Genomic DNA, 22,546 nt, shown 5'->3' on the forward strand with positions numbered 1-22,546 from the left:
TTGTTTCTTTGATTTTGCAGAGGGAAATGTAATCACGGCCACTTGCGGAATAATTATATAAATTATTCAGTCGTTGGCTCGTTTTTATGATATGTTTACGATGCCCTCCACATTTGATCTTAATGGATTGTCACAGCAAATGCTCACTCACTGTAAAACTCGAGTACCAACAGCAGCCATAAATTAAAGGGTTGTTTTTGTTCCACTGTCTTGGCAAACGCTACAGTCAATCAGCTGCCTATTCTATAAAAGGATTGTTGAAACGATTGTATGAATACAGGAGGGGAATGGCATTTTTTTAAGTGCATCTGTGAATGAGGAGATGACATTTCTGTGCCTCTTCCCTCCTGGAGAAGTTATCAGACAGATCTTTATTTTTCTCTATCGGCTCGGTGTCATCTCTTCGGCACCAGTGGTTCTGCTAAAACTCAAGCGACCGCATGACTGAAAGTCCCTGAATCTTGCTGATGGCAAACAATCAAACACAGAGGATCCTTTTGTCAACATTTGAATTCAATTTTAGAGCGCAGCTACAGCGGCGAGAACCTCTGTAAATCCTTTGCTTATCTGATTTAAATGTGGGGCTAATATCTATCTCGACACGCCACTCGGTTTTCTCAGGTTTTTGATGAATAGCGCTGCCACTTTGTACTTAGAAAGTACTTAGAGACGCTTGCATGTGCCGAACCACACTGGCGCACACTTGCATCTATTTTTGGATAATGGACTGGTGTGCTGGGAGTAAATGATAAAGCCATTGATCTGAGCACGATGGTCAGAGGAGAGGGAGCGGGGCAGACAGCACGTTCCAGTCCTCAGAGACTCGGACTGCCATTTTACATTACTATTGATCTTTGCACCGAGACACACAGAACGGCATCGATCTTCACACCTACAACAGCAGAAGAACACCTCTGTAGCACTTGGGCCCAACACAGCTGCAGGACCGGCAGATAGTGCACAAAACACAAGCGTGCACAGGCACAAAGAGAAGAGAGAGGCATACAAATCAGGGTGGAAGGACACATCAGTCTTTCTGTCCCTCTATCTGAATATAGATATCCGTGTGTAAAGTGCTCCAGGGTATCACTTGTCACTCCTGCAATGACACGAGTGGGGGAAACTGGTGCATGAGGCAATTAATATTCAGAAACACTCCACTTTTGGTTCACAAGAAAGGCCGCTCTAGCAAACAGGAAGGGCTGAGGGGAGGATAGACAGAGGGAATAGATGAGGGGGCACGATGAGGGACAAGATCTGCAGGAGAATAAGGGGCAGATAAGGAAGACGCAGGACGTGAGCGAAATACATTAGGGCTCAGCGGCAGAGAGGGGGCTCTAATCTTATATTTCAAGGATATTAACATCTTAATAATGACCCATTAGGCCATACATAAAGTGATCAGAGATAGTTGTACATGCATTCCTTCAAGCTGAACAAATTAATCTGACATGGTTTGGTGAAATCCAAATTGATAAGACTTAATTATGGAGGTGGGCCAGGCACAGGCTGGGAGTGATGCAACACCTGTGGATCAAGGTGAAGGGAAGGAAGCAAGTGGAGAGAAAGCAGACACAAAGACGCTAAAACCAGCCAGTAAAGATAACATATGAGAATATTTCATTAAAAAAAAAGCCTCACACAGTCTCCTCCTGTTCTCATACAGGACACAGCTGAGCAGCCAGCAGCTGCATCCTCCCCGGCCCGACAACGCATCCTCAAAACCCCGACATGCGCCGACACATGACGCCAAACGCCATCTATGACCTCATCCGAAACTCACCAAAGTTTGCTGATACTGAAGCGTCCGGTCTTCGGCCTTGTCCTTCACCATTGCCGCAATATCCTCATTAAGACACCCGATCCGAGACTCTCAGGAGTGCAAGTCGCCCGCTGATTAATCTGCGGATGAAGAGGAGGACGACGTGGAGGAGGAGGAGGAGAGGAAGGACTCGGCGCAGCGGACTGCCATCACATGTGCGTGTAACAGGTTTCATATCATGAGCCCTCCCGCATGATGCAAAGCGCCGCCGCGGTGTGTGCGTGCGCGAGCGAATGTGTCTGTCTGTGTGCGTGTGTGTGTGCGTGAGCCAGATGAGAGAGTAGCTGGATGTCGCCTCGCAGCAGCGCTGGTGCGGTTTGACTGCGAAACACCGCCTCCCTCCTCCACTCTCGCTGAGCTGCTGTCTCTCCGTGGACTTACTGGACTTGATGATGTTCGGGATTTTTTTTTTTTTGGTGCTTTTGTGCGGAGGCGTGTGCAGGTGTGATAAGTGGCTGTTTTGGATGATGATGATATGTAGTGTATGTTTTTTTATTCTCGTGTTTCTGAGAGACTCAACTGTCTTTTGCTCCTGGTTTGAGTCATCACTCCATTGATCAAATGTGATGAGTAATTCACAAGGCTGAGGCTGGAGTGTGGCTGTGTCAATGTCATGAAGAAGCCTGACTGATGTATCTGATAGGCCGATATTGACCTTCAGATATATCATTATCGATATGTTGTGAAATAAATGAAACCTTCGCTTTTTACAGAGCGTAATGCTGAAAAGATGCGTAGGTTGTTAGATAGTTGTTAACCTCCCAGTGAAGTATACTTTTTTAGGTTTTTTTGGACAAACAGCTGTAAAATATCCAGCGGTGTACTCAGGATGTTTGAGGGGCAGCGGTGGAAGAAAAAGGGCACCGGCTGTATGCAGTAGGGCACCAGTGTCCAGAAAATTGTGATATATTTATAACTAAAAGGGCATCCAGAGGGCATTTTATCATGTTTTGGACACGTTATTATGTTTTATCTTCCATAGGAGCATCTAAGAGGGCCCTTTAACGACATGATGCTCCCATGTTTCAGTCCACAAGTGAATCCAATATGTATCAAGTGTTTTATAAAGACATTCTGGGATAATTGCAAAAAAAAAAAAAGTTTTTATGTATATATGGTGTGTATATATTTGTATTATAAAAGAATATTGGCCAACATGTCGATATCATATTTGTTTGACTCCCTTATATTGGCATTGGCGACAAAAATCCAGGCTCTATATATACAACATATCTTTATTTTATGTGGCAAGATCAACTTTACTCATTTCTTTACCTACCTCCTTCATGACTCTTCCAGCTTTAGTAAATGTCAGTGTCTGATAATGGCTCTTTAATCACGGTGCCTGACTGTCATGTAGTCTAACAGGATAAGTAGTTTCAGGTTAAGTGGCTTAAACTGGCAATAGACAACATGTTTTCTTTAATTTGTCATTCTGAAGTAAATACTGATGCACAGTGGCTGTAGAAAAATGACACCATCCACGTATAGATTGGTTCCCTATAAGCATCGCTTTCACTACGCTATCCAATCTACCATCGGGCTGTAATACGGCACAAGGGAAGCGCGTTGGTCATTGTGCAACCAAAAAAGGAAGAGGCATTGATTTCCCCGGTCGTGATCCTCAGGTAACGGTTGAACAACTGGAATAACTGTGGAAGCTCTACACTGCAAAATAAAAAGAGCCCAGCTGACGGAGGAGGTAAAGAAGGTGTAGACTGATAGTGACACTGCTTGGACAGTAGCCAGGCTTCTAGCGGTAGCCATGTTGCTAATGCGGTCTATGCAACAGTGGTAACAAAAGTAATACCACAGGGAAACGCTACAGGAGGTGATTTTGAACATTTGTACGATCATTATTTCTGGATTTGATTTCGGATAATATAAATCTCATTACATTATTTTTTACCTTTTTAGTAAGGTGTTCTTAAAAGGGCGCTCCAACAGTTGAGTATTGCACTATTATAAGGAAGGGGGTCTCCATGTATGTGGTCGCACAATGCAGGAGTAGATACATCTAATAGGAAAAATGAAGAGCACTTTTTTCTGACAGCAACACCAGTACAATGAACTGCAGCGTTTGTATCTGACTCATGTAACTCAATGTGTTTAATCACACCCTGTCTGCTTGGTTTATGTCTTTCAAACTATTTGCCTCCAATTCGTGACACAGGCTGTCTGTTTGTGTGTCTTTTCAAAATTTCAAGTCTCAGAGTCCAACATAAAATATCCCTGACAACATCGTCAAGGTTATTCACTCAGACCTTGGAAAGGATCCTTCTAGACCCACAGAAGACTTTCAACTGATTTCACAGGTTACTCTCCACTGACATTATGATGCAATCAGAACAGGAATGAAAGTAACTCAGGTTTTTGTTCCTTTTGAAGAAGGGAAGCAATAGATACCCAGTGCTTTCAGGGGACAATATAAGTGATCATTGAATGCATTACAGAACCGTCTCGTATTTACTCTCTCACGTTCTTTTTCTCTCTAGGCTTTTATACTTCTTCCACCTGTGATAAAACAAATTCAAGTGAAAACATGATGAGAGTGGTCTCTTCCAGCAATAGCCCTATGTTCAGGGTAAAAGGGGTCAATGAATGAAAATGAAAATGATGTCAATTACATGCAATGATCTTCAGAGACACCACATCTCACTCTTCGTGAACACCTATGGGCGATTTTGGGCAGATGTCTTAGACAGACATGCAGAGGAGCACTGAAGTTCATAGTGGTCCAGTACCTTACTAAAACTCCTTATGGTGGCTTTTCCTTGTCACCCATTTGTATATAAAAGATTGGTCTATGGCCCCAATAGTCTTAGTCAGAATTTATACATTTCCTCATATCCAACTGTATTTTAAAACAAGAGAACCGCAGTCTTCTACTATTGTCTGCCAAACAGCTCTATAAGGAAGCATTTTGCAGTGAAGTATTGTGCTCACGGGCACCACAACAATCACCGTTGAGGCCCATAAAACCTGTGTTTATGTGTGCGTGCGTGCAGAAGCATTTCGATTTCATCCAACACTAAAAGTTCACTTGAAGGTCCTCTCAGATCATTTCCTTTCCTCAGATGACACATGTATTATAACACCGTGAGCTCACCTCTTTGGGCTTTCAGTAAAGGGATTTTCGAAGATGCTACTCATGGCAGTGAAATCTATTGCACTAAAAGATGTGCTGCCAAGCGAGACACGCACCTGAAAGATAACCGCTGATCCGAGGATTTGCAGCTGCTTCGTCAGGACCAAACATCCCTCATGTTTGCCAATATATGCATCTATTGGATGGGAAATTCGGGAAGTTGAGAACTTTCTCAGGCCAAAACAAATATGCTTACCTTACCCATCCCTGCCATGGTTTCAAAATTGTGCCACCAAGGCAGCAGATCGCTGATTAAATCAAGATTTAAATCGATGGCATCACATTAAACAATTTAAAGCAGTCACAGGCCAGAGTGCATTTGAATATCAAACTGATCCATTACAAGTTAAAAGACTTAATTCCCCTGGGAGTCAAAGCCTCTGACTGGCTGACGGATAAAACAGTCCTGCACAAGACTGCAGCTGATTGGTTGTTGGCAAGGCAACCAGTTCAAAGCACCGGACCACAGGCACCAGAATCAGCCCGGGCCTCTGAGACCACTGAGCGATGGGAGGGATTTCACCCAAAAGCATACTCACTCAAGTATATGTTTCCATTCACAAATCTCATCATTCATGCACCTCAGGTTCACATGCACCTTAGGCCTTTACAACCTGCCCTCACATCATCACAAAAAGCGCCACCGACTTCATTTTATCAGGGAGCTGGCAGCTGTAGGCAAGCAGGGGTACGGTGGCCCCGACAGCTGAGGAACTGGGTGCTCTGCAGCCCCGAGCACCAGCACACTGACCCACATCTCTTCATCTCCACAGGATTCTTTAGAAATATACCACCCACCTCTGCGTGGAGGCCAGTTTGTTACCAAAATACAAGAGGAAAAACAACATGTCCCCCGTCCTGTGTGACAGCGAAGAGAAAGATCAATTGTCCAATGTCCACATGATGACACAGCTTGAGAGAATGTATTTTTCCAGACCTTGTAAAAAATGTTTAAAGCAAACAGGGATGCAATTCAATTAAATGCAGTTTTGATTTAGTTTAGTGTAATTCTTAATCAACGGTAAAAGCTATTGTAGAGAAAGTTATGTCTTAAAATTAGGTAATCACAGAAATAATCTCATTTTCTCACCTTTTATAATTAATCATGTGTCTAAAAGTAACAGTTAAACAATTGTATTGTTATATCTGATACTATTATACTATAAAATGAATGTGTGCCTTTTCTCACAGTTATTTTACTGCAATTCATCTACAGTATTACAAGGACCTTGAGTCCTTGATGCATTAGGATATACAACCACCTGTGCACCTTTTTGTTTTGTGCGGCAAGTTTCTCAATTATCATTCATTCCAGTGGGCTACAGCTGTCAGAAAATACTCGGCAATAACATCAAAATGACACCTGTATACCAGCAAATACACCATAACCCAATCAGACCTTCAATTACCATTTGCCCTTGAGCAAGATATGGGCAAAGTTCAGCACACACGCATGGATTTGACACTTTGGAGCGAGAATAGAGACAGTGATTCATCCTGTCAGGACGCAGGATACTTACGGTTTCCCCTGAGTCTGCTTCCTTCTCTTTTTTCTTCTCTCCTCCTCGGGCTACGGATTCAAAATCGTCAGCTGTGTCCCTCCATTGCGCCTTGGAGGAAACGATGACTGAAATATAGGGGCACACAGCTACAGGTTGCAGCGCACGCCTAATCGATGATGTGGTCGGGGAAGCGGATGACTCCCGGGGATCACACTTCACTCCAGCGGAGGGAAATCTCAGTGGATCCCGGAGACTGCTCTGTTGCCGATGCGCAATCCATAGGCTACAGCACCGCGCCAAAGTTGTCAACGCGGCGCGTAATTACCGGTTTTGCGCCTCCAGAGCAGCGCACAGCGGAGCAGGCAGCGGCTGGCTCGCTTTGGAGACCAGGAGCGACGAAAGCCAGCCGTGTGAGAGCGCGGCTGCATGGGACTGCGAGGCAGAGAAACTCTATGATGAGATGCTACAGTCTCCTCATCGGCTCCAGTTGAGGTGGGAGGGAGACAGCGGGGTACCGGGTGTCGTGTCCGTGATGCAATGCGGGTACCGTCAGTGCCATGGCCCGCAGTTTCCTCCTTGTGTGCAGAAATCCAGGCGCTCCGGTCATTATCTGCCGAGCCGCGGCGCACATTCGTCTTAATTACCGGCGGTCGGGATTGTCTGCAGTGATAGGAGGAGGCTTGGAGGGAAAAGAAGAAAACATGTGTTTAATGTTCTCTCTCTCTCTCTCTCTCCCTCTCTCTCTTTCTCTCTCACTCACTCTGTGCGTCCCCCCTCTCTCTCCTTGTATGTGACACCCCGCACACACTCACTCTTGGGGTCTAATAGACGTCATGCGCCTTGATAATGGCACGCATGAACAGCTTGGGCGCAAATAGAGGAGGACAGGGGCTCAGTCAATGTCCAGGCTGAGGTGATGATGGTGTGGACCACGTGTGTCTGAGATGAGGATGGATGGTGCATTCCCCCATGTTTTCTCTTACCCATGCCTTTGACAGCTATTATACCTCCTCTACCCCCCACATGGCAATTGAATTGGAGCTCACTGCGTCTTCCAGCTGCGCCCCGCAGGCATTACAACCCGATGGATGATTGCAGTGTATCCGGGTGAGGACCGCTTGTTCACCTCTCCTCCTGGGTGATAGATACAGCGAGTGAGGCTATTAAAGGATCCTCGGATGGGTAATCACCTTGTCACCTTGTCCTACCTGCAAAGACTACATGCAAGAGTGCATGGAGCAGCTGTAGTCAAAATAAGGTGTAGTTATTACCAAAGACTTTAATAAACAAAATAAAAATCTTTGCACAATTTGGACATTTTCTTTCAGATTTGAACATCTGGCTTGGTGATACTTCAATAACATTGCACATGGGAATGTGGGTCTCTGAAATCCTACATAAACACTATTTCCGCGTCCTGTACTGTAGGTGCATTATGTCACTCACCACAAACAGGCTACACACCAGCTTGTACCTTGGACACACCTACACGCTGTGTGTGGGCTGTGTATCCCTCTGACTCTCAATTTTGTGAGTATAATAAACCCAAGCTGCTACCTGTATTGGCCAGAGCAAACCTTGACAAAAAAGTAAATAGCCTCCAGCAGTGGTGACTGGATTTGATGTCAGCTGTGTAAATGGAGTCTTTCACAATAATAAATCATTAACCTTTTAGTCAGCAAGCACGCTGTCCCCTGAATGCCCCGAAAAAGCCAGCTCCGGCCAAACCGAGAAGCGAAAACAGCCCCGCTAATATCAATGAAATGCCATTTTCAGTCTATAACATTTTGTTATGCTGAGCCGCAGGGAAGTTGGAGCGCATCCTGCACTCGGGCTAGATAACACTCGCACTTCCCACTCCTGTATGAGAAGGTGGGAAATCAAGTGGTGAGAAGACAAAAAGGACACACAGCTCCTCTACAGTGGACAAAGGGGCATTTTCCACCTGGCACATTTCTTAATGGAACAAATGTGGATTCTTCGGGAGCGGCCTAACAGGGCATGGCGTTAAGCAGTGAGTAGTGAACATAAAAAGTTTGACTTGTGAGGACTTAAATGCACTTGTTATGAGCTGAACAGGCTGGCTTGTGTTGTGTTTGTCCAGGACTCCTGCTGCTCTGTATGGTAGCCTCTGAGGTGTGGGATGCTGAGACCAAACCTTTAGATTTTGTGTGTAATAAAGGCGCCAGGAGGGCTTTGAATATTGTGGCAGAGACGGAGAGTGCACTGGTGAGGATATGACTGTCTCTCTTTCTGTCTGTTTGTTGTTATCTGTAGTCCATCATCAGTCTGTCTCTCTGTAGTCCACCTATTCTGTCCGTCTTCTGTCACCTGTTTCCTCCCTTGCAGAGTGAGTGTAATGACGCCAAAACCTTCTCCACACTGGTCCAGCTACCCTGCACCGAGCTCCATGTAGCATCTTGGAAGAACAAATCAGTATGTTGGCATTTTGACTCCAAAATGTAAATTTTTTTACTTGCTTACTTCTGCTTTTATAACACAATGCTTTTCTTTTTCTTTACGTTTTTGTGTGTGTTTGTGTGTTACCTCAGCATCAAGGGATAAGAGGGGACATAGTTGCATCCTTGAGGCTTCTTATTGAAGGTGTGAAGGTTGTAAGGGCCCAGATCCAGCCAGGATGTGCCTCTTTGCCACTGCAAAGACTGGAGAACAACATCAACAACTACCTGCTCATTCTCACACACCTCCAGCTGAGTGTAAGAAGTGCTCACAGTGACAGAAACAAGTACATGTCAAGGTTAAAATCACTCTAAATAGGGATGCAAATTTTTTTTCTTGGATTCACATAACCATTTAAATAGCTGTTAAGAAGGAAAAAGACTATAAAATACTTTTTAAACATCCTTGGCTTGTAAGGAGCTTTCACGTGGCTGCTTTAATGACCTGCAAATAACCAAATCAAAGCTAACTGGGCGCAGTCAGTCTTCTTACACTCACACACAAACACATCACAACAAACAGAGCCAAGTAAAATTCATCAGTGTGACAATGAATATTCACACGAAGTGAGTGTAGACGTGTTAATGGGCTTCTCTCTCGCTGGCTTTGCATCTGAATGAGAGGCATTATCAGTTTCCTCTGGTGTGGAAATATCCTGGTTTCTCATAAATTTGTCGCTTGCTGGAATATCTGTGCCCCGGGAGTGATGATGTTATGTTGTGTCACCCCGAGCCTTCCTTCCTCAGGATGAGAAGGAAGATAGCGGTGCATACTTTCCCAGTGAGACAGACTGCAAGATGGGTGTCCTGTGATTTGTGTTTTACATAATATCCTAAAATTTAGGAAGTTAATCTGTGAATTTCTGTTGGCAAAAAAACATTTATGTCAGTGTTTCTGTTAATAAATAGTGCCATCTTTGACACCCGTGTTGGGTGTTGGGTGTTGGGTGTCACAATCTTTTTTGGTTTCATTTCCAGCCTCTCACATTTATTCATGTTCTTATTCATTTCTAATACCGTCTTCATTGTTGTGTTTTCTGTTTGGACCAGCAGGGGCCAGCGGTGAGTCCAGCACTGTCTTGTGTTCCTCGAAGCACCTTGAGTCTGAACACAGTCCTGCTGAAATACAACCAACTGATCTCAGGCAAACTGGAGTGGTTCATGGTTGACCTGGAAGACAGATGCACTTCCCAGTGACAAGAACAGCTTCAGTGGACCCAATTTTCCTTATCAACAGGGGGATGAGTTCAACTAAAGCCCCAGGTCAACAAAGAACGATGAAAATCCACCAGAGCAAAGCAGCTGAGCGGATCTGGATTTTCTTCTCACCATGCAGCCTTTCTTATTTGCGAAAAGTCTGCTTTTGCATAGTATGATGTGTAGACTCACATTGATCAGGAGTAAAAAGTAGCAATGCACCCTTCTCTGCTGGTCATTAAGAGGAACTACAGCTGGAGAAGGAAAATGAAAGAGCAATGGGACTGCAATCATGAGCATCACGGATGATTGAATGTATAATATGATGGCATTTTTAGGACAATTCTACATAAAACTGAGGATTCTTTAAATTTGGTTTTGAGCAGCAGGGGCTTTGTAAACGTTTTACAGGGAGGATGGCCCAAACACTAACTCTAACTAAAACTTATAAATACACAGTAAAGCTGGGCCATTGATATTTCAGAGCCATGACTGGGGCCTTAGAATCTAACTTGCACAAACCTCAGTCAGATAAAGGATCAATGAGTCAGGCATACTAGAGTAACATGTTCAACTAAACAAACCCCTACACTCTCTCTGCTACTAAGGGATGGAGAGTGGGGAATGACATGTTAAGAAGCAGGTCATTTTGCTAAGTAGGGATATGGCATCCTCCCTCATATTGCCTAATGGTTGCGGGATTATAAAACCAATACAAGTCTACAATATATTTTTTATATTATTTAGCCCACAGGCAGCTTCTCCTAGTCTCCAGTGTATGCAAAATTACCATATCAAAATTATCATAAAAGTCATCTTTCACTTTTTCATGTTTTAATACCAGATTTGTTTTGCTCACAGTTCATATTCAGTTCCAACATTGTTTTGTTTTTTAATTTTATTCTGCTTATTATACAGATACTTCTAGACAGCCTGTGCACACTAGCTCGATTACAAAATCATACATATTTATCAAAGACACTCACTGAAGAGTAATAGGGGATTGTAAAGTGTTGATATGTTTCTGGTTTGAATTTTGTGAGTAGATTTTTTTTCCTTTTCTCATTGCACTTTTAGATCTTATCTCTGTTTACATTTTTATCTTAAAAATCTATTGCTGTAGATGTGTTTCTATGTTTCGCTTTTTTCGATTCAGAAAAACTTTGCCGTCTTTGTAAATCTGTGTGTGTAAATAATCATATTTTGCATTTAAGAGGACATTTTTGCGACACTTTATTTTAAAGAATATTGTTTATCAGTGATAGAATGTAACTAAGTGCATTTACTCAAGTACTGTACTTAAGTACAATTTTGAGGAACTTTTCTGCTACTATATACTTCCACTCCATTACATTTTGGAGGCAAATATTGTACTTTTTACTCTCTTACTATGAACCTTAAAGAATAATTCAAACTCAGAAATATTTATCTTTCCCATAACTGAATAAACAAGCTGTTCTTAGAGGAAAATAAGGTCCCCAGAACACTGTTTGAAGCTAGAGAGGTGGCAGGGTCCGCCAAATATAAATAATAATAATAATAAAAAGTAAAACAGTATGAAATTGTGTTATCCTTTAATATCAGTTTGTTTATTCAGTCATGAAAGTGAAGAAAGTTTGTTTATTTAGCTTGTTTAAACAAAATGTGTCAATGAAGATCTTTCTCTTCTGATTAAAATTTCTTTCCCAAAACTACATTGTGCACCTTCAAGACTTTTACTCAGGTGTGATACTTATGGGTGACTTTCACTTTTACCAAAGTAATGTTTAAACACAATATCTTTACTTTAACTCAAGTATGTCTTTTGAGTACTTTTTTTTTTTTTTTTTTTTTTTACAACACCACTGTTTATGATACATAACCTTTGTCATATAATATGCAATAAACTGATTTCAAACACAAACCTCTTTAATTAAGTTACTTATTTGTTTGGTTACTTAGCTAGTTAGTGGTGTAGAGATAGTTAGCCAACTCTATTTTCGTTAAGCTAACTTAGTTATCTGCTAAGGTTTTTCAATGAATATAAACACATTTGCTGGTGAACTAATCAATGACACAATCAGTGAGAAACTGTAATTGAACGGTCAGTAACAGGAAGTAACGTCATTTTATCCAATAACAACGCTCATTACCTGCAGAAGGTGGAGAGGGCCGGCTGGAGGTGGAGGTGGAGGTGAAGGTGAACGGCGGCCATTTAATGAGCTAAACGCGGCGGATCCGAACGTTAGCAACAGAGGACGTCAGACGCAGATTGCGCACGTGCACTTAAAACCGTGCTTTTCAACTGAAGCGGGTGACGTCAGCGAGCAGAATTAACCATCAACATAACCGACATGTCGGAAAAGAGACCTCTTCTTCATTACCGACTCACCGCCAGCACCTGCTCGGAGCCCAAAGATGTATCCAAACACAGCGGGACCAAGGCGGGCAGAGGCGGCCGACGGTCCAACGACAAACCCGCCCGGAAGCTCGGAGTGGTGTTCGGCGTGGTCGTACCGACTTTACTCTCCATGTTTAGCGTCGTTGTGTTCCTGCGAATTGGTGAGTAAGGCCGGAGAAAGTCTCCCTAAAAAGATTAGCATTAGAGCAAACTGAAATACAAATAGATAAATCTTCTGAATAAAGTCACTCCGTTTAATTTGTACCAGATTAGTTTAGCAGTTAGGTTGATGCTAGGTTGATGGCGGCTAGCCTCTGAGCCATTCAGGTGAGTCCAAATAAAATGTAAACATTAAAGTCATGTCAGTTCCTGTAACCTCAACACTGGTCATCATTATAGTATTATTATTAATTTAATCCGCCTGGCATCCCTTTTCCAAGCGCTGTAGCTAATGCTGTCTTGTCAAAAATGCTAGTTACCTTAGTGCTAAATGATAACACTCGCTAACCTCTCCTAATCCTAACCTACCTATTGAGATGTAGTAGGTATATAATCTCAACCGGTGGCATATTTTACAGCACAATTACCACCACCACCTACATTAATCTGTTTTTTTATTATTATTAAATGTCTTAAAAGTTATAATTGCCCGTAACAATTTCCCAGAGCCTCAAGGTGAGCACTTCAATTTTGTCCGGCTGCCCAAAATCTTAAAATGTAGATAAAATTTAGTTTACAGTGTTATAAAGCAGTGTTTTTTAATTGGTTGACATCTGTTGTGTCCATAATCTAAGTTAATAGAAAATATCAGTAGAAAAATATTCCTACTACTAACTACTTTACAAGCAACAGTGACGTTACGGGCCTAAATATCAATACTGATTTTTGAAACCGCTTCAATACTCGACGACACTACATTACATCAAGTGTTCCTACCTCTTGCAGGATTTGTTGTGGGTCAAGCAGGGCTCTATCAATCCATACTCATGTTCCTTGTGGCCTACTTTATCATCACAATGACCGTGCTTTCGGTCTGCGCCATCTCCACCAACGGGGCTTTAGATGCTGGAGGTGCCTACTGTATCCTTTACTGCTGAGAGAGAATTATGCTTTGCTTAAAAGCCTCTCTTGGGTGTCTGTCTGTGATTAAGCCTGACTAATGGATTGAGAAAAAATGTTCCTGCTTTATGTTTCTCCCTCCCATGATTTACTTTATCCACCAGTGGCACTCGGTTTAAATCTGACCACTGGTTGATCTTTATCCATGTTTAAGGTGAGATAATGTGCCCAGTTTTATTTGGTTTATATGTATGAAAACCTCAACTTGGATCCTCAGACATGATCAGTCGTGCCCTGGGTCCAGAGTTTGGTGGCAGCATTGGGATCATGTTTTTCTTTGCCAATGTGTGCAGCAGTGCCCTCTATGTTTTGGGTCTGGTCGAGGCTGTCATGTCTACCTTTGGCATTCCAGAAGGTAAGGTCCTTGCATCACAGTTGAGACATCTATACTTGGGATTTTACCAGACTATCTTGTTCACAATAGTAATACCTGTTTAAGTTTTAATAAGAATTTTTTTTAAATTATATATTTTTTAATAATTAACCCTGTTTGGCTGTCCCACAGAGGGTGTTGCAGGTCCCCATCAGGTGTTTCCTTCAGGATACTGGTGGTCACTGCTTTACGGCACTGCCCTGCTCTTCTTGTGTTTCATTGTCTGCTTGGTGAGACTTTATTGTTTGGATTCTACTTCATTTTTTTAATTAAGATGCATCCTGTCAGCTCATCTTTGTCTTATACAAATGGAGGGAGTAAATCATTTTTTTTCTGAGAACTATTTTTGCTAAATACACAACCATTTAAGGACTATAAATCCCCACTGGCAGCCTGTTTAGGCTGTATTGCTTATTACACTGCACAATAAACAAAGGGGTAATAAGAGTTTATTGCTCTGTGGATAGAAACTGAATTTCATTACGAATGTGAACAACTGCAGAGTTTGTCAATACTGCATCCATAAAGGAAAGACTATAAATATCTAGAGCCAATAATGGTGCTGCTAAAGGAAAGGTCAAGAGGTCATCATGTGTTGTTAAAAGTATCCACTTACGGCAGTGGATATAAACTAGCAAAATCTTTGGCTGGTAGCTTTAAGATATCTCATCTTGGGCCATATTGACAGTCAATATTGGACTTGAGAGTGGTGCTAGATAGTGCACTGTATGTCATGAGGTTGATTTTTATTTTTGGATAAGCAGACTGGAAAAGACAAATCTGAACAACAGTTTGAGTTTGCTGGCACTTTTTTTTTTTTAGCAGGAATGGATTCACAGAAGAGTGACTGTTCCTGTAATTATCCTAATTATGAGACACTTGTCTGAGACTCAATTTCATCTACATTACAAGAGACTTTCAACGCATTTGTTCTTGAGTTTCCCCTTAGCTCCAAACAGGATTGACTCGGTTTTACCCAAATGTATTGAAAGCTTTTTGTCTGAGTCACTATTGTACACTCTTTAGCTAATTACTTATGAGTGTTCTCTATCTCACTGACATCATTCCAAGATACCAGCAAAGCATACAATAAGAGCTTGCATTTCACAGCTGCATGCGTCATCATTTACATACATTAGAAATAAAAGAGGCCCTTGAATAATTCCCTGATTTAACTTGCTTGTCATTACAGGTTGGAGCCCACATCTATGCCAAAGCAGCCTTTATTGTCTTCATCATAGTCACGACAGTCCTGGTTTCTGTCTTCATGAGTTTCTTCATCGTGGGGCCTATTGTGGTGATTTTACCAGACACATCTAGTTGGAACAGTACCAGCCTGAGCACTGCAAATTACTCTGGCTTCCGGCTTCACACCTTGGAGGGCAACCTATTGCGTAAGAGATTTGGATTGAGTTTGGACATTTTTTAGGGTTTGAAACTATTTAAAAAATGTTGGACCTGTGTGGGATGACCCACCCTTTTGTATTATTAGCTCTTATTTGTTGATTCAGGACTTTCAGTATTCAAGCTGAGGATAGAAAAAAATGAATTATTAACCTAGCATATTTAAGATTCCTGTTTTTTTTTTTTTCTTTTCAATTTCCCCTTTTCTAGCCAAATACACAGTAGACTACACCACTGGTGCCATGATGAGTTTTGTCACAGTGTTTGCTGTCATGTTCAACGGCTGCACTGGAATCATGGCAGGCTCCAACATGTCAGGTAAGGTTGTGTTAAAATTACTTAAATAGATTGTTTTGCAAAGGGCAAGGGCCTTTTTTTGTAGCTAGTTGTCGCTTCAAGCAGGAGGGGATCCCATGACCGTCAAAAAACACAAAGACTATGAAGCTTTAGCTGAATCTAATCAGATATGGTCAGGTGCTCTGGCTACACCTTCAATAAGGTGTGAATAGATCAGGTTTTGTGAAGAGGGAACTTTTGTCATATGTTTTCCAGGTGACCTGAAAAACCCCAGCTATTCCATCCCAAGAGGAACCATTTCAGCTGTTCTTACAACTTTCATCACATACAATCTGCTTAGTTTGCTGATTGCGTGGTCCTGTGATCGGTGAGACGCACCAACACTGACACAGTCAAACACGCTGATCTAGTGCTAGTTCAAATATGCTGAAATAGTAAAAACTGTGGTCACTTGAATTTGTAATCTGGGAATTTTCGAAAGATGTTTTTGCATTTAAGCACTTATTTTTGCTGTCTTTTTATAGAGATAGAATATCGGTAGTTGTACTTCAAGAGTTTAATTCTGAATTGTCTTTGTTCACATATCAGGTCATTTAAACAAATGAAGTTGTATGAACACAGTTAATCTGATAAAGTAATTATTTTCATTAATTTCTTGGTTTTTTTTATCCATTATACTTAGTCACCTTCTCCAAAGAGACTACAGTTTCCTGGGGGACATCAATATATGGCCGCCAATGCTGACAGTTGGGGTTTACTCCTCCACTATGTCTGCTGCCATGAGTAACCTGATAGGAGCCTCTAGGATCCTGTATGCCCTGTCCAAAGACAACCTGTTTGGTGAGATCCGTGAACAACATGTGTTCCGCTGCCCAGTGTTTGCAATTTGTTTCCCCTATTGTGCCTAGTACTAAGAATTGCATAATAAAGAGCAGCAAATTGTTTATTCATTGGCAGTAGGCTTTTATCTAATCTGGCCTCTGACCATTTGTGTAGTGAGAAGGATTTAATTACTAATCTTTCTTGTTAAGGTTATAATCAGGGCTAAATAAATGGTCCAGAGTATAAGAAAGCATATCCAGCTCCAGCTGGCCTTCTATAAAGCTGAGTCAACATTTTAATAATCAGCCATCTGTTGAAGGAGGCCTCCATCTCAAATGTGAGAAGTTAACACTTGTTATTAATTTCATCATGTCTCATTTTCCGAGTGGAGGCATGTTAATTTGGAAAGCCTCGTTTGACAACAGATGGCTTGCACTGTTGAATTTCTTAGAAGAAATAAGATCCTCTCATTGTGTGTTTGGCTTACGGATGAGTGCAGGATGACTCAGTTGTTTATCTGATTTAGGACAATGTGAAATGATGGACAGAGTGACTTTGCGTTTGTTAATGTTATTAATCTCTGTAGGTGGTGTTCTGGCTCTGGCTAAGAAAACATCTCGAAGCGGGAACCCCTGGGCCTCAGTGCTTGTCTCCTGGTTGCTTATACAGGTAGGATGGTATACTGCTTAAGAAGTGGTAACATTTTTCCTGCGTGCATCAAGTTGAGTCTCTTGAGCTTATTTGATTTCATTTAGCTCTATGTGTTCGTGACCTAGTTCAATATTTTGCCCAGTGAAATGGCTATTTCGCCATCTTCCAAATGGATATTTTATACCACAGTTTGCTGATGGCTACCCATAACCCTTTATTGATCGAAAGTAGAAAGATGAGCAGTAAAGGGCAGTAATACAACATTAAATTGATTATTGAACAACATAAGATGAAAAATGATAGCCATTTACACCCCGATTGTTTGTCTTCACTTGCTGTTTTCCATTTTGCTTTCTGCTAGTGGCATCATTTTTAGTAATTAGGAAGATAAAGTGGGCAGAGTTCAAACCTTGATGCCCTGATGGAATAATCCACAATTGTTAGAATTTAATAATCATTGACATTATCCTGTATATTGCAACTGCTTGTTTGTTTTTTTGTGAATGTGTTTGTGGTGGGGAAATGTATAGAGCAGTACCTTCGTAATGGAGGCAGATACATTAGCAGCTGACCATCTAAACTGTCACATTTGGATCTAATGATCCTTTACCTACCACTCACAGAGCAAAAACATTTGCCCAACATTGTACTCGGTTTCGGATTGACTAAACATCTGTCAAATAAAGAGCACTGAAAGCTTGAAAGGTTTTGCCAGGAAGACAGTGTCCTTTTACACTAGTACAGTAAGTGAACTCTTCATTTCACTACCATGTTACTAAGAATCAGCATATTAGCTAGATACTATAGCAAGGTTATATTTCTTCATTTTCTTTAGCAATCAGACATGTAGTATAGCTGTAATTTAAACTAGTTGATTGTGGTGGTTCGCATTGGGATCAAGAGACATTCAGCGGTCAGAAACTTTTCATGTAGACTTGATATATGGATGGTGTTTGTATACATTGTTAAAACAATTTTGTGCCAAAGTCTGGTTACTTTTGGTGCTAGAAGTATTACATATTTTAATTATTAATATTTAAAACATGTAGCTCTAACCTGAATGAGATTTAAGCACCACAAATGATTGATTATTATATATTATATTTGTCACTGTTCTGCACTAAAGCTAAATTTAACAGGGAATTTTTGGAAAGTGTCTATTTTAGAAGCTCTGTATTATTAAACAGCTGTTCCTCAAGGGGTGTTTTGAATGTAATCTGTCGCCAAATAAATGTGCCTTACTCCTTCCACTAGGTGGTGCTGTTTACTGGTAAATTGAACACCATTGCTGGCATTGTGAGCATCTTCTTCTTGTTGGTCTATGCTGCTGTGAACTTGGCCTGTTTGGCTCTGGAATGGGCTTCTGCACCCAACTTCAGGTACAGTGCTGGGTGTTTAAGTGAGTTAGTCTTTCTGTTTTGGAATTTATTCAATCATGGTTGAAAATGTGATTTTCATTCCATATTCTGTCATGTCTTGTCGTTTTTTTAATTTAGACCCTCATTTCGTTGTTTTACGTGGCATACCTGCACTCTAGGCATTATTGGCTGCCTTGTCATGATGTTCCTGATCAATGCCATTTATGCATTTGCCAGCATAGCCTTTATGCTGCTGCTTGTAATGCTTATCCACTACCTTGGCCCCATCAGCAACTGGGGCTACATCAGCCAGGCTCTCATCTTCCACCAGGTGCACAGTTACAAAGGGGCCACCCTTGTCACATTAAGTAACAATATAATGCCAGTTTGCATTAATAAGTACATAATCAGATCTCTTTTTAACCTGATTTTTATTCACTTAGGTGCGCAAATACCTGTTGATGTTGGATGTGCGTAAGGATCATGTGAAGTTCTGGAGGCCCCAGGTGCTGCTGATGGTGGCAAACCCCCGCAGCTGTACAGGTCTCATGACTTTTATTAACGACCTGAAGAAAAGTGGCCTCTATGTGCTGGGACATGTAAAGCTGGGTTCACTGGGTAAGACAAACGTAGGAGATGGATAAGTATATTTCTAACTGATCATATTAAACCTAAAGTTACTAGTATTAAACACTGAGCTAAAGAAAGCTTTTAAAGGTAGCTGTTCTCGCTAAAGGCTTTAAGGAACAGCTGCAATGTTAAGCAAATATCAGTTGTATAAATGCAATGATCGTTGGCCAGGGGCCGGGATCAGCAGGCTTTAAACATGATTGTCCATGACAGGTGACTGGCTGGCTGAAAAGTGCCTGAAAGCTGTCCTGCAGTGTAAGCTACATCTCTGCAGTCCAGCCGTATGCTTAGTATGCTCCAATCAGTCACACTTTCACCAGACTACACCCAGACACACTGTGACAAATGCTGCCCTTGAAGAAATGACACGTCTTTTTTCCCACGCATTTGACATTTTGTGTTAATTTGTGTGTGATTTTGCAGATAGGTTGCCCTCTGATCCTCTGCAGAGCAGTTATGTCTCCTGGCTGTCTCTAGTGGACCATCTAAACATCAAGTCATTTGTCAATCTTACCCTAGCTGACTCTGTACGACAAGGAGTTCAGAACCTGCTTTTCATCACAGGCTTTGGTAGAGTTTACATTATTGCTGTATGATATTTGATTTCAGTGACTTCTATCATTGAAGCATGATTATATATTACTTGACAAACCTTACCGTTCTTATCCAAATGTGCTTTTAATATATATGTTTGCATTTAGGGGGAATGAGACCAAACACCCTAGTCTTGGGATTCTATGATGACCACACCCCTGAAGACCACCTCCTGGGTAAAATTCTTCTGTCTACTGGCCGTGGCATGGATGCGAGTCCATCCATGGACTCCCGAGAGCAACGGTCTCCCATCTTCCCCAGTTTACGGGGTACTGACGAACCCAAAGACCTTCAGGAGGAGGAATATGTATCAGTAATTGCTGATGCTGTAAAAATGGGAAAGAATGTGACACTGGCTCGTTACTTCAACCAGTTCAACCGGGAGGAGGTCTTGGGGTCAGGAAGAAAAATCAGGGGCCACCGGAGCAAAACGGGGCCATTCGTAGACGTGTGGCCTCTTAATCTTCTTCGACCAGACAGTCATGGTTATGTTGACGTCTGCTCACTGTTCCTATTGCAGCTGGCCAGTGTGCTTCAAGAGACCCGAGCCTGGAGCCAGGCAAGACTCCGCCTCTTCCTATGTGTGGAGGCTGGTTGCAGTCTGAAGAAAGAGGAGGAGACGAAGCTCCAGGTGATGCTGAAGGAGCTCAGGATCTCGGCTCAGGTGCAAATGGTGGCATGGGACCAGGTGGTGGCTCTGCACTGGCAGAGACAACAAGAGGAAGCTGCGAAGGAAGATGGTATCCAAGAGTTTCCCAATACTCCTCCTCAGCTGGCCGATGAATACATCTGTGCTGTCAACAATCTCATTCGCAGACACGGTGCCCCTCAGCCTGCTGTGCGTTTCCTGTATTTGCCCCGCCCACCAGCAGACACAAGCCATTACCATGCCTACCTGCACCACCTGGACCTGTTGAGTCAAAACCTGGGCCCAACATTGCTTATTCATGGGGTCACTCCTGTGGTCACAACTGACTTCTAAAATTTTACTATCAGCCACTCTGATCTAGTATTCATCCATGGAGCTGTGCATGTCAGAACCAATTAATTCACCTGATAAATATGCGAATTTAGCATTTATGCAATTTTACTCATGTTGCTAGGACACTTTGGAAAATGGATTTGATGAACTCAAGTTTACTTGTGTTAAACGTTAAAAATGATTTAGTCATCACCATGGATAAAGTGGCATGCAAGTGTTAAATTTGCACATTTTGTGAAAATAATGGCAAAGGGTACGAGCAGTTCCCTATTAACATCAGTAAGAAGTATATCTGGCCTGTACTCTTTCTTAATGTTTTCATGCATGTGTTAAAATCCTGTTACCACATGAGAATTCCTCTTGAAGATTGTAAAGTTTGACTTTTTGTACCTAGTTAATTGAAAAATAAATTAAATTAATTGTTGTATTATCTCTGATTCCTTTCCTACAGTTTTTTTTAAAAAATGTTTCTTTACTTGAGCAGAGAAATTCCTGCTGCTCAACTTAATCTGTCGAGGCACCAGTGAGGTGGAGCCGAGTCATGCCTGTTGAATTCCTGCAGGGGGCGATGTACACCCAGTATCATGGCTGTGCTGATGGTTGCTGTACCAAGTCTTGTTTTACTGGGCTGTTGATGTACTGTAGTAATGGTGCTCGTGCCAGTTAATACATAATGATCCTGTACAGTTAGCACATGCAGGATAATCTGATGTGTCAGATTTTCTGTAACTCAAACTAGCAGCCTCCCCATCACTGACTCAGCACAGACCAGTAATGGTAGATCTGTTGCTGACAATACTTCAATCTCGAAGTACCTGTTTTGAAAGATGGTGAGAGGTAATTGTTTCACGAGTGGAATAAATGGCACAGAATGACTAAGGAACATCCTGTGACAGTCACATTGCATGGCTGAAATGTAGTCTTGATAATTTACATGGTAATATGTATTTAAATTGACCAACACATTGTCATCGTCAGCAGTAGCTTACACAGCTTGTTTGTATTGCGAGTTTCAACTCATTAGTTCATTTAAATTCATATTGCCATTTAAGATAAAGGCATTTGAATTTTTCACAGATCCTACAGTGTGCCTTGGATTGTTTTTGAAGGTGACTTGCTTTTTAGATTTTATTGTATCAACACTATATTTCAGCCATGCAATGAGCCCTTTGCAAGTTGCAGTAAGCAGAGTACACCCTAACTTTCTAAAGATCACCTGTATGTGATCACCATAAAGACCCAGCAGCGCTTCCATCCACTGTCTTCATGATTTCAGGAAAGCAAATATTAATTTTGCCAGGGTCATTAGGCCTTAAGTTGACTTTGGGATTAGGCCAGTTTGTAGTGTGCACGTGCACACGTCAAACAGATATTTGTCAAATATATCATCATGAAGGGATATCTTACTTAAATCCCATAATATTTCTACATTTGGTTCTACAGTGAAGAATACCTTGTTCTGTATACTTGTAGCTAGTTGTGTTATCAATATTTTTGTTGGATTGCTTGTGCATTATTTGAGTATTAGCTACAGTGCATTTAAAAACTACCTAAATAACGAGGTATATAATTTGGTACAGGAAGTGTGTGGTGGGCAATGGTGAGACTGCACCTACTGACGTAGAGCCAACGCCATCTGTGGCATATGTCACGTTTGCTTAGAGAAAATTCCATGAGTTTGTATAGAGGGGTATTGACACTCGCCTACACATCACTGACAAACTGCATGTGGGAGGGAGTGTGTTCACAGATGGAGGCAGATTGGGCTCCAAGTACTATTAAGGGATTCACAGTCAAGCGAGAAACAT

At 41.8% G+C, this 22,546-nt stretch overlaps 2 protein-coding genes across 8 annotated transcripts in view; one reads left to right on the forward strand and one right to left on the reverse strand.

Moving 5' to 3' along the window:
• The window catches only part of clcn2a (chloride channel, voltage-sensitive 2a), a 51,907-nt gene extending 45,333 nt beyond the window's left edge, over nucleotides 1-6,574 (reverse strand). For 6 of the 7 annotated variants that reach the window (XM_084369489.1, XM_084369486.1, XM_084369488.1 and 3 more), the window contains exon 1: nucleotides 1,784-2,080. In XM_084369489.1, the coding sequence (XP_084225615.1) occupies nucleotides 1,784-1,834 (51 nt within the window). In that variant the 5' untranslated portion in view covers nucleotides 1,835-2,080. Of the gene's footprint in view, nucleotides 1-1,783; nucleotides 2,081-6,490 lie in introns of those variants that run through there. The other variant, XM_084369490.1, reaches the window with a different exon arrangement.
• Nucleotides 6,575-12,328: 5,754 nt separating this feature from the next.
• LOC311266869 (solute carrier family 12 member 9-like) lies at nucleotides 12,329-21,168 on the forward strand. The gene is made up of 14 exons (XM_084369492.1): nucleotides 12,329-12,669; nucleotides 13,454-13,588; nucleotides 13,845-13,982; nucleotides 14,133-14,230; nucleotides 15,193-15,394; nucleotides 15,615-15,722; nucleotides 15,957-16,068; nucleotides 16,384-16,541; nucleotides 17,110-17,192; nucleotides 18,429-18,553; nucleotides 18,671-18,863; nucleotides 18,976-19,150; nucleotides 19,586-19,732; nucleotides 19,864-21,168. Exons 1-14 carry the CDS (start codon nucleotides 12,462-12,464, stop codon nucleotides 20,736-20,738), a joined length of 2,757 nt encoding a protein of 918 aa, XP_084225618.1. The 5' UTR covers nucleotides 12,329-12,461; the 3' UTR covers nucleotides 20,739-21,168.
• Nucleotides 21,169-22,546: the final 1,378 nt, after the last annotated feature.

This window comes from Pagrus pagrus, assembly GCF_965226575.1.
Source record: "Pagrus pagrus genome assembly, chromosome: 12".
Lineage (NCBI taxonomy): Eukaryota > Metazoa > Chordata > Actinopteri > Spariformes > Sparidae > Pagrus > Pagrus pagrus.